The sequence below is a fragment of the Astatotilapia calliptera genome, chromosome 2, assembly GCF_964374335.1.
Source record: "Astatotilapia calliptera chromosome 2, fAstCal68.1, whole genome shotgun sequence".
Classification (NCBI taxonomy): Eukaryota; Metazoa; Chordata; class Actinopteri; order Cichliformes; family Cichlidae; genus Astatotilapia; species Astatotilapia calliptera.
The window spans coordinates 25,928,761-25,941,600 of NC_137423.1; the positions used below are offsets into that span (position 1 = coordinate 25,928,761).

Below are 12,840 nucleotides of genomic sequence, written 5' to 3' on the forward strand. Positions count from 1 at the left end.
TACTGGGTGTGACTTCACAAAACTATTGTATTAGAATAACTTAATTTAAAAGAAGAATGCGAGACGAATATTGTGCACATTTTTAATTAGCCTTAAAGTCAGAGACCCCAAAAAGGAGAATGAAGTTGCAGTTTATCTCCTACTTCACAGTTAAACTATTTATTAGATTGCAGTCTGTGCAAAATAAGAAATATTGTCAAATATCGCCTTCCATCTTCTCGTTCCTATGGTAACTTCACGAGCCTAGTGTTTACGTGCTCTTTGGTCTAATCCACAGGGGTGAAGCAACTTACTATGATGATATCTACCAACAGTCCAAGTAAGGGGCAGCTGCATGGTGGCTGTGCGGTCGGCTTTGTAGGCTAATCTGGCTGTTTATGTAAAAGCGAGAAAATGCTGATGCCCTTTTGTTAGACTGAGTGACTGTGTTTACAGAGCGAGGATGGCAGTTCATTAATGACTGTGTCTTTTGATATTTCTCTCGCTTGTTTACGAACGCATGCTGCAGTTGACCTACAGCTGTGCTTAAAATGAGCAGCTTAAAAAGCATTTCATTTGAGTGATTAAGTTGTTTATGAAAAATAAATGCCTCTCCTTTTAGCTTTTTTTCCTCTTCACATAAAGCCAGGTACTGAAGTGAAGTGGCTTTTCTTGCGCTGATTCTAATGACAGTTATGAGTATCTTCCGTTTATGAGCTTCTGCCGTGTCCCCATGAGAAATCTTAGTAATGGGTGTCCATTAGTGCTGTTATTGCGTGACTCTGATACTAAGCGTTCCTCCATGCGTTTGTGTGAGTGGGTAGTCCCTGGATGTGATTGTGTTAACCGCACCTGCTGTGTGCTCCTGCTCCTGGGTGTGTGTGCGCGGCAGGCACGGCCTCAGGGTGGAGAGCATCCCCTGTTTTATTCCCAACGACCGCAGCAAGAAGAGGCTGATTGAGGACACTGAGGACTGGCAGCCCCGCACTGGCACCACCCAGTCTCGTTCCTTCCGCATCCTGGCTCAGCTCACAGGCACCGACTTCAGTAAGTCAGGGCCTAAGACAGAAGTGATGGACTGTTACAGCAGAGAGTAATGGGTTTGAGGGGTGGGCCTCTCTGTTAGTCAAGATAAGGTGTAGGATGGGGGGCTGTTACTAAACGGTTGATGTGATTTGATCTCTGGGACTGAGTGTGACAGCAAGAATGAGTGACACAGAAAAGGTGGATGAGGGGTTTCTTCATTTTTCAGCTGAAGAGAGGTGGCTGGTGTTTTCACTGACATGTTTTCATGTTTTGTTTTGTTTTTTGTTTGTTTTTTTTCTACCCTGACTGTAACCAGTCTGACAAAGGAAGAAACTGCATAGCTAAATATAAGGAATATCATTACTTATTCTGAGGGGTTTGTCAACATTTGTATTAGTGAGGCATTCTGATGTGTGTCTCTCCTGGATCTCTCAGTGCAGGACCCAGATGATGAAAACATGAAGAGGTCCAGGTAAACGGATTGTCATTAATGTGACCGGTCACGTGTTTGTGTTTGTACACTTGCATATGTGGAAGCCTCAGCTTGGCAGCTACTTTGAAAAAAGAAAAGGAACAAAAAACCTCTCCTGTCAGTGTAGTTTAAATCGTGCAGCTCTGCCTCTGTGTACCACCACAATCTGATTTAAGTGTAGACCTGAAGATCAACTTAAACTGGTTTAACAGAATCATTACACTGATCATTCAATAATTAGACTTTTTGCAGTGTTTACAGTGAGATGGGATCATCATTATAAATGTGAGTTTATTCATTAGAAAGTAGCAGGATACAATTTATGTGCGCAGAGCTGTGTTTTCTGCTGAGATTCAGTCAAATGCTGCATAACTGTTCATGAATGGCCAAGTTAGGTCACCTGACCTCGACTAAACATGCTGCTCTCTTACTGTAGACAAAACTAAAAGTAGAAAACCCCACAAAGCTGCAGCGACTGAAGGCAGTTGTAGTAAAGGCCCAGAAAAGCATCTCAAAGGCGGAAACGTGGCATTCGGGGATGTTTATGGTTTCCAGATCCTGCCTTAAAAATGATGCTTCTCAATTTGTACACATACCTTTGGGCCTGTAAAGGGATGGTACTGAGGCATTATATTTATATTAGTGATTTTAGCGTTAATCACGTTAAAATGACGTCACAACCGCATTAACGCCGCAAATCTCCGTTAGCCAGGTGTCAACGGGTTAGCTCGTTAACGCGTTAGCACCGTCCAGCCCCACTCACGGGGCGATTCCCGCTAAATTGCTAACGGAGATCTGCGGTTATGGCGTTAACGTCATTTTAACGAGATTAACACAACAGCACTAATTAATAATGAAAAAAAAGGTTTCTGATCAGTGTCTGTTAAACTCGTTGAATTAAAGCTAAAAGTCTGCACATCCTGACTGTATCCATGGTGGTGTTGTACAGATATAGCAACCATAATTTTGCTGCTTTGAACATCAGCATGCCCGGTGTGTTTTTGTTCATAGTGTGGTTTTGTTGTTGTTTTGAGTCTGCTCAGTAGCATAACATATTAACTTTTTTGCTTTTTTGCTGTGTTACTAAAATGCAGATGGGAAGAGTTGATAGTATTTTAATTTCTGGAGCCATCGTCCAATTACCTTGGTGCATGCAGCAGCAGTATGCTATTCCTCAAAAGTCCCCTTTTATTTTAATTAGTAGATTAGCAGGTTCCTTCTGTTTCCATACTTTTCTAATCGTTATATTTAAGAGTACTAAATGTCATAAATGTTACTACTACATCCCTCTGCTTTTTTCTTCTTCAACTTTTCACTTTGTGCACTTTACTCCCTTTTCTGCTCCCTCTCATCTCATTTATTCTCTCCCCTGCAATCTGTTTCCTTCCTGTCTATCTCTCTTTCATATCTGTTTTTGCCTGCGGTCAGGGAAAAGTTCCTCACTGAGATTCAGAGTCCCCGCTATGCCCGTCTGAGGGATTGGCACCACGACAGGTCTGCTCGCGCCCTCAATATTAAATCCTGAGCGACATCCTAGACGCCCTGGGACGCAGAGCCCAGCCAGAGCCGGCTAGCGATATCTACACTGCAACGACTACGTGATAAAGACGACGAAGATAGTGGACTGTCTCCTGGCAGTTAACAAATTCACCTCCTTAGATGCAGATGGACTGACAAAGAAATCTGGGGAAGCGAAGAAAAGCAAAAATATTAGAAACGTATCCTAGATGACAAAAACCTAAAGTGGAACCTTGCATACTGAGCCTAAGCATAAGATCTCCCTCTGAAATTCTGACTTGATGATTGTTGACAACACTGTGGACCATTGTGTCTGTAGCCCTATTTTCCATTTCACACTGCGTTACTCGGAGTAAACTGGTGGAAAGGTGGGGAGGGGGTCTCGGCGGTGGGAAGCACTGTTCTTTCTTCTTTGATTGTGAAGTTCAGACCCTCCTTTTGATCTCTGTCTGTCTCTTTTGCTGCCTGTTTACATTTATTGAGTTTTCATCTTTTAGAGTTCTCAGTTTTGATCCCCTCTTCTAATAGGCTTCTCGCACAATTTAAAGAAAAAAAACTGTACTTTTTTTTTTTTTTTTTTTTCCTGCTGTCATCAAAAATATATAAAACATCTGGGAAAAAAAGCAACTCTTGTTCTCTGTCCTTCTGTGTTTCTTTTCTTGTTTACTTTAAGCTTACAAGGGCATATCTCTCTAACAGTTCTTTTCTTTTTTTTCCCCTGCTGCTAAGTCACAATTGCTTTACTTATAGTGTGCTGGACAAAAAGTGATTATATAGAAGCGAGGCTTTATTCAGTATTTATGCAGGTTGGAATTAATGGGATGTCTTAAAGAGCCAGGTTCAAGGTTTACTTTTATTGCCCCTGAGAGAAAATTGTTGTGCATTCGGGCATAAAAAAAACCAACAAATGTGCATACTCATTTATAAAGTGCTGAGATGAACTGTGAGGAAAGTCTGTCTCGAGTTATTTGCATTTTCCTGAAATGCGAAAAAAAAAATGTAATCCTGAAGCGCTATAGGTTTTGACACCAGACTAAAACAAATAGGTTTGGTAGGTAATGACTTTTCATCAGTAGTATTTCTTGTAGTAATGTTTCTGGATGTATAAAATCCATAACATCTATAGTGAAGGACGTCTATAAATCCCATTTTAAAAATGTCCACAGATGAGATGATTTAGAGCTTGAGGATACAGCTTTAAACCCTTTAGCTGTGCTCACACTCGCACATCTGACTCATGCTTATACTTTGTTTCTCGTGCTGTCCAAACAAATCTCATGTCATGTAAGGGGTGTTATATAACATTATAACTGCTGCTTGATGAGGGGGAAATGGTTGGTTAACCAACGCTGGTCCATAAACATCGAAATTCAGCTTGATTGGTCTGAAGCGCACAGACCCAGGTGGAAGACGAAGATAAATTATTAGCACATACTGACAGGTTTTTATAATTTGGCAAATAATTTGTTTAACAAATGCAGCAGTAGTGAGGAGAGCAGATTTATGTAATGAGCTTGTAACACACTCACTGGAAATGCCTTCCTGGTACCTGATTGGACCCAGTGTTTTCCTTCAGATCCTTACTACTTTGTGCTTATAGACTCAACAAGGTGCTGGAAACATTCCTGGGAAATCTTGGTCCATACTGACATGACAGCATCACACAGTTGCTGCAGATTTTTCTTTTGGCTGCAAATCTATGACGTGAATCTCCTTTTTCATCGCACCTTGAAGGTGCTCTGTTGGTTTGAGATCTGGAGGTCAGGTGATCTGGGCGTGTGAGTACAAGGAGAAAGCAGTTTGAGATGGATATGAACCATTGGAAGATGAATAGTTTGTTGCTGACCATGTCCTGTATGAACAATGATCAGGTAGGCTGTGCTAAAGGCCTCTAAGAAAATGTCCTCCACACTGTTACGCCACCACTCGGCTGAAGCATACAAGACTGGATGGATCCATGTTTTCATGTCGCAGCATAGTCAGAGACTGATCAGTCCTGGCAACATTTTATCGGTCTTTTGTTTCCAATTTTTGGCAACACGTGCATACTTTTGTAAAAGTGCCTGTTTAAGTTGCTTGTTGCCTTCAACAAAACATTTTTGATACAGAGAACTGCTGCTTACTGGATATTTTATCTTTCAGACCATCTTCTGTAAACCTCAGATGGTTTTGTGGGAAATTCTGGTAGATCTGAAATACTCAGACCGTGCTGTCTAGCACAAACGACCATGATGAATTCAAAGAAATCTAAATTGCCTTTCTTTCTCTTTCCGATGCTCAGTTTGAACTTCAGCGGGTCATCCTGACCATGTCTACAAGGGTAAATACATTCCGGTGCTTCCATGTGATTGGCTGGTTAGTTATCTGGATTAAAGAGAAGCAGGTGTATCAAATGAAATGGCTGACAAATGTGTTTTAATGTATAGTGAAGTTGGAGGTATTACTAAGTGACTAATTAAGAAAAATTAGTGGAAAACTAGCTAGAGTAGGAATGTATCCAGACCAATGTGCTAAATTAGACAAGTTAATTGAGTCAAGCATCAACTTGTAGAGAAATTTCAACTGTAAGAGAGGATTTCAGAGGGGAAAAAAATCAATGTGTAAAAATATTACTTTATATCTGTAGAAATAACAGTAAGCAGGAAGATACTGAAGAAAGATTTGTGCAAAGCTTAGATGTGAAGAGCCAATAGGAATGAGGTTTCTCATTCAGCCCTCCTAGGCATGTGCCACCACTGTCGCACATGGTTTTTAGTCACATTCGACTTCTTGCAAAGCTGCATCACCTTTACCTCCTCACTGGGTGGAGGGGTGACACATGTCAGAGGCTTGTTGCTCCATGAAAAATCAAAACCTGCTATTTCCTTTGCCGGATGCTGAGCTGCCAGCAAAGTTCTCTGCTTTCCTCGTTGCTCAGGTTGATGCATCCCACAGGAGTGGATACCCAAAAAGGGGGGAGAGAAAAAAGAGAAACCGGTACAGATGAATCTAAAATCAGAGCTGCAAAGGATGAACAAGAAAAGTGAAAGGAAATGCTCCAGTCAAAAGCTAAATAAATAAATAAAAAATCCCGTCTGCACAGCCTCTGATAGAGAAAATGTGCACCTGCATCATATCAAGCCTCTTGCTGAGCAGGGAGGAGGAGGAGGAGGAGGAGGAGGGGGTTTGAAAGCAGGGAAAATGTCAAGGATAACGCAATCTAGGCTGCTCCAGGTGGGAAGAAGCCGACATAGAGGTGTAGTGCAATTTGCACCTGCAACATTCATCATAGTGAGGTGCAGCAGAGAGAAGAAAGAAACCTCATGGTTGCGAGACAGCCGAGCCATCGGCCTTTCAACACCTACGGGCAGCCTGGCAAGGGAATGTAGCCGGGGCAGCGGTGTTGAATAGGAGTTTGTTTTGTCAGTTGTTAGGTGAGGTCCCAGATGTGAGGCTTGTCAGTGTGTCTGTGGAGTGGAGGGCAGCTGACCCATGGTCTGTGAGTCACACACGAGCAGAAACAGCCTCTGTCCTTTGTTTGACTCCATCAGCAGACATTCTGCTCATCCAGCCTTCTGACTTCCTCTTACGCATTTTTCTTTCTTTCTGCGGGTTCTTTGCAAAAATCTCATGGTAGGAGGTCTTGCGATCCTTAATTTAGAAAGATTTAGCTTCCTTACTGTCACTAGTCCTATAAGCCAGATTCTTGGTATTGCAAAGGGATTTAATGTTCTTTATTATTCCAGAAATAGCAGACGCCTTTTAGGCTTTTTTTTTTCTTGCTAGATTGCTCCTAGCTGTAACTTCTGCCTCTGTAGCTACAGTTTTTTTTTCCTCGTGTATTTATGTTTGGCGACATAAATAACATTCTTTCATATACAGACTTAACCTGATAAAGGCACAACTATGGGATGAGGTTGGTGTAGGGTAATTGATTTCACAATCTTTCATTTTCTTTACGCTAATGAAAGGGGATTTCATCTCCTTTCATTAGTGTGTTTTAGATGGCACAGTTGATGATGTAAACACGATAGATGCCTAAGGTGCTTTTACAATCCCCGCCCGGTTCTTTTTCTCAAGATAAAAGTCTCCAGAGCTCACTGTCTTGGCTCAGAAGTTGTTTTTCTGTCTTCCGTCAAGATTTGAAGCTTTTTCTGAATATAGTGACGCTTGCTGCGGGTAACAGATCTTTGAAATGTAGAAAACGCTTTATTTCAACACTCCTGCACATGCAAGCTCTAAGCGAAACTCTTCCGCACCCAAATCTGAAAGCGACTGAGTTTCCAGTCGTCTAACTTTTGCCTAACTTTGAGCGACGTCAGCCGCCTGAGGAGATGTTGGTGTTTCTTATGCTTTCATGAGAGGCTGCGGCTCTTGAACAGCAGGGCGATGACGCTGAAATCACGTTCGACTTGATTGATTTTTGAGTCATGATAGAAACTGCTCACTGTTGCTCTTTGATACTGGTGAAATTTCAATTATTGTGCTGCTTTCAGTTAAATCTAATACACTGAATCAGAATGTGTGATCACAACAGGTGGGGGCACCACGCTACCCTGTTAATCCCAATTAATATTAATAATGATGCTTGGAATCATTCACACACAAGGTAATCCGTGGCACAGCATAATGGTGACAGCTTAGCCATGGCAGGAGATATCCAAACATGGCATCCATTGAGAAGTAACTATAGTAGGTGTGTGTGTGTGTGTGTGTGTGTGTGTGCGCATGTCTACCTTTTCTAATTAGTCATTTTCTCCCCACAGCCTTGAGCCAACTCCCTCACCTGCCAAGGCCCAAGCAGCAAATAAACCAGATGGTGAGTTTCTTCTCCTGCTGATGCGTTAAAAAGAGCCCCAGCAGCCTCCGGGAGAGGCTGCGCTAATCGATTCTAAGTCTTAAGTGTCAATACAGCAGCAACAACGCGACACTCAAAGTTGTCACCACAGACATCTGTTTGAAGGGTGGATTGTTATGGGATTTTTTTTTTTGTGGTGTGCAGAATCGACAAGTGCCGCCGCCGCACCAAAGAGTTCTGCTCCTTCCTGCCGACCGCCGTGGGTCTCGGACCCCAATTTTGCCGACCGCTTTCACCCAGACAAGGTCAGCACCGTCGTGACCCAGCACCAGAAGCCAGCCCAGCCCACGCCTATGCAGAGCCGCAGTTCCATCCTGCAGGCTGCACAGCAGGCGCCGGAAGACAGCGGGAGGACCCCCATATGTGGTGCCTGCAACAAAATCATCAGGTGAGGCTGCACCGCTGCTACACACAGGCTGATTCTTTTTTTTTTTTTTTTTTTTGTAATTTAAGTCTTTATTTGTTTTTTACGGAGCCCCGCAGGGGACATGGGAGAAAAAAAATTAAGACTGACTTTTGCGAGATCTCGCAAAAGTTTTAGCCGCATTCTTCGGAGGCCGCCAGCTCGAAGCCGACCGGGAGGTCGAGGCACGATGTGCCGGGAAAGCGGTGTTCCTCCCGGCTGTAGTAGGTCTCGATCTCCCGTTAGCTTCGAGCTAGTGGCCGCCAGCTCGAAGCCGACCGGGAGGTCGAGGCACGATGTGCCGGGAAAGCGGTGTTCCTCCCGGCTGTAGTAGGTCTCGATCTCCCGTTAGCTTCGAGCTAGTGGGTGTCAGATCTCCAAAAACGTCGGAGCACTTTTGCAAATATGTGATGTCTTGTAAACCGAGCAGGTATCTGACGTTTACACAACTACATTCACGCCTCAAAATATCTTAAAAGTGTATTTTGTGACCCAGAAAGAGTAACAACTAAGTAGCTGCCGCCATTGTTGGAGTTTTGCGAGATCCCGAGTTTGTTTTGCGAGATCTCGCAAAAGTCCGTCTTAATTTTTTTTTTCTCCCTAATTTTTTTTTCTCCCATGTCCCCTGCGGGGCTCCGTAGTTTTTAACATTTAACAACATGAAAACATAAACAAAACAACAGAAAAGAAACAAGAAAAGAAAAGACAGCTTCCAATCCCATGGTTAATTCACCTTTGTATTTTGGGTCTATTTTCAATACTTACTATCGGTATACCCGCAAAAAAAGGACAATTAAAATCAAATTCTTAAGTTATTCCATTACTGAGTGCCTACACAAACATACAATGCAGCAAGCATAAAATTTAACTAAAGATAATTGCCCTGACCAAATAAATTCCAACCATCTCAGCCAAAAACGCATCCCCATGATTTGTCAAAACCCTCCCTATCATCATTAATCCTAGCCAAGAATTTTTCATACGACACCATTTTCAGCATATTTTCTTTCCACCTATTATATTCTGGAGGAGATGGTTCCTTCCATACACTGAGAATAACTCGAGCCGCTGCGATCACCCCCACCTTTATAACCACAAAGTCATATTTTGAAACCCCAGGTAACACCGACCGATCCCCTAATAAGCACAGTCTTGGTGACAAGGGTATCATCAAACCAATCCACCTTCCTATTTTGTCCAATACTTTTTGCCAAAAGGGATAAACTTTCCCACATTCCCAAATAGCATGCATAAATGTCCCTGGATCTGAACTACATTTCCAGCATATATTACTGGGACTGATTCCCATTCTATAAAGTTTGGACGGAGTGAAGTACCATCTGTGTATTAATTTATACTGAGTAAATTTACCCCTGGCCTCTCTTATATATTTATCAGAGAATGACAAGATTCTACACCAGTCTTCTTTAGAAATTGCACAACTCAGATCTGTCTGCCATATAATCCTCAAGTTTTCACATATCTCTTTTTTTGGATTGTTAGAGCAGCTGTTTTCTATAAACTGTTTATGTGCTGTACTGGACAATTCTAAAAACTCCACCACCATATTTGAGCTTTGAGTAAATTTTCCTTTGGTAATACAATCCCTTATTTGTAAATATTTCCAAAAATTATTTTCTCTTATCAAACCATATTTTTGGGTTATTTCAGCGAATGACATAAACACTGCCCCTGAGTAAAGATCACTTATCCTGTGTATGCCTTTGACAAGCCATTCCTTCCAGAACACTGTTTTTCGCCCAATCTGTACAGCAGTGTTGTTCCATAGCGAGGTATAAGGTTGTCTTAAATGAGATGCTCCACACATCTTGTGCACCTCTACCCAGACAGCTTTAGAATACCCAAGCACTGGGTTATTATGAAAGTCTTGTCCATTAATTGCTGAGCCCTGTGAGAGAACATCCAAGGGTGTAAAAGGGCTCACTAGTTCCTGTTCGATCTTCATCCAGCTCAGCTCAGAGTCCGAACCTGTCCAGTGCTTGGCCAGTCTTGACATTTCAAAAGCTAAATTACACAACTTCACATTTGGGAGGGCCATTCCCCCAATGTCTTTAGAGGCCCACATTTTCTTTATATTCACTCTTGGCTTCTTGTTGTTCCACAAAAAATCTTTAACTTCTCAAATTGACTAAATACGTGTAAAGGAATTCTTACAGGTACAGATTCTTTTTAACTCGAGCGAGGCTCTCTGTGTTTGCTCCTTGGAGGCTCCTGTTAGAGATGACAATTTAAGACTCTTAATATTCGCGACACACTGCCTGTCTGCAGCAAATTAAGCCAGTCAGCATATTTCACAGAGTGTGGAGACATCTTGTTATCACTCAGAATAACAAAGAAACTCTGGTTGATATTCTGGTCACCATTGCAAACAAAGAGCTTTTATTCATTAATTTTTGAGTGAAGATTCAAATTCTGGAAAACCTAAAATTTGTTTTCAGCGTTTGCTCACATTTCACACAGTCTAGTGTATTTTTGCTGAGTGCCTTTGGATCTTTTTTCAGTCCTCTGTTGAAGCTTTGGATTATTTAGCCAATTTATATTTAAAAAAACAAAACCCCTATTTATGTGTTACTAAGTCCTTTTTTTTTTTTTTTTTTTTTTTTCTTCTTTTCTCCAGGGGACGGTACCTGGTGGCACTGGGACGGTCTTGGCACCCGGAAGAGTTTACATGCTCGCAGTGTAAGGCGGTCCTGGAGGAGGGGGGCTTCTTTGAAGAAAGGGGAGCCGTCTATTGTACCAAGTGCCACGATAACCGATACGCTCCGAACTGTGCCAAGTGCAAAAAGAAGATCATAGGGGTACGAGCTTCTGTTGTATCCAGCAAAATCAAAACAGCCGTTTCAAAGTTTTTAAAAAAAGTTAACCTTTTTCTTCCCCCCCCCCCATCAGGAAATCATGCATGCACTGAAGATGACTTACCATGTTCAGTGTTTCAAGTGTGCAGCCTGCAAGAATCCTATCAGGAATCAAGCCTTTTACATGGAGGAGGGTGAACCCTACTGTGAGAGAGGTGAGTAACTGAACCATTGCAGTCCAGACGTACTATACTTCCTATATTGCATACCTGAGCAATCTAAATGCAAATGGTTATTGTGTAAGAGTTGGAGAAGGTACAAAAAACAAAGACCGAAATGGCTTTTTTTGGAGCCACATTCACAAACTGATGCTACTGCTTCACATCCTACATGAAACAACACCAATGCTGTGACACAGTCGATTGTCTTCCAAGGGCCAGGGGAGGATACATACAACTATTCTGATTGGTAGTGATGGCTATGATGTCCTCTGTTGTGTAAAATATGGGGTGAACTCACACCTAGTATAAAAAGCTGAATTCCAATTGAAGCTAGTGTGATTTTACACATCCATTTCCCCTATAGGCCAGCAGGGGGCGACGTCTCTCAGCTTGACAAAGAAGTCAGTTTCTGTAGAAGTGCATGGAAAAAAATGAGTGTACTTCTGTCTTGATTAATGAGCTCTGTAACCACTTTCCTAATGAGTTTTTCTTCTGAATTGCTAGTTTCAAGTCTTATTTAATACAGCTCAGTGTTCACTTTGTAAATTATGGTTCCATTTAGAGTAAAATAGACGATAAAGCAGGGCAAGCTTTAGGGCATCACTATTTCACCATTAACAAGTCGCTACCATACGAGCGTGCAGTATCCTGAGTTTGAGTCTGATCCAAAAACCATAACATGCAGTCTGTGCTTCAACTGTGCTCCAAAAGATGGTAAATGTCCGCCTTTCTTTTACGATTTCATCACTCTTTAGGACAGTTTGGTTCCAGACTCGCGTGTCTGGTGAGAAAAGGATAGTTTACTTATAATAAAGACCTCAGTCATGACCAAATGTGTAGTTCGACTGTGTTTTCTCTCAAGGACTCTGTTCATTCATTCAAACAATACAACACTGAAGGCTTCACAAAACATAAAGGCGTCACCATGGTGAAAAATCCTCTGCTGGAAATAAAAGCAGTCGCATTTATGTCGTTCTAAGGAATAGTTGCTACTACTACTAATAACTGCAACAATGACAGTAGTCAGTTCTGCTGAGCAGATGGAAGCACCCACAGAAACCTGTGCTTTAATAAAGTTTAATTCTAAACTCGAGTCCAAGCCAGATAGCATTTGCCTGAGCGTGCTGAAAATCCGAGTGTGCAGATCAATTAGTTCCAGCGCCGACTGAGAACATCTCGACTCATGTAAGACGCCCCGCGACTTCACACGTGGATCGAGCCCGATTATAAATCTGCACTGGCCTCAAGTCCACAGATGAGACAGAGCAGGCTGACACCCACGAAGCACGTTTTAAATGGATGCTACAGCTCGGCCCACGTCATAGACGTCGGGGTACAAAATCTTTAAATTCAGCCAGTGCATGAATCGGGTGTGGCGTGCATTTTGTGATAAAATTGTTTCCTCTCTACAGTGCATCCTCTCCAGTCTATCTGAAATAATTGTGATTATTTTCTTTGTAAAAATCAAACTATTTCTGACACGTTTTGTCAAACATTGTAGTATTGCTGTGGGGTTTGGCAGAAACCTACATCGAGAGTCTCCTGGCACATGCCGCAGTCAATCATAA

At 42.1% G+C, this 12,840-nt stretch overlaps 1 protein-coding gene across 6 annotated transcripts in view; it reads left to right on the forward strand.

Moving 5' to 3' along the window:
* The window catches only part of pdlim7 (PDZ and LIM domain 7), a 32,757-nt gene that overhangs the window by 17,639 nt on the left and 2,278 nt on the right, over positions 1 to 12,840 (forward strand). For all 6 annotated transcript variants that reach the window (XM_026189988.2, XM_080306924.1, XM_026190014.2 and 3 more), the window contains 4 exons: positions 7,741 to 7,793; positions 7,977 to 8,220; positions 10,874 to 11,054; positions 11,146 to 11,266. In XM_026189988.2, the coding sequence (XP_026045773.1) occupies positions 7,741 to 7,793; positions 7,977 to 8,220; positions 10,874 to 11,054; positions 11,146 to 11,266 (599 nt within the window). The remainder of the gene's footprint in view (positions 1 to 7,740; positions 7,794 to 7,976; positions 8,221 to 10,873; positions 11,055 to 11,145; positions 11,267 to 12,840) is intronic.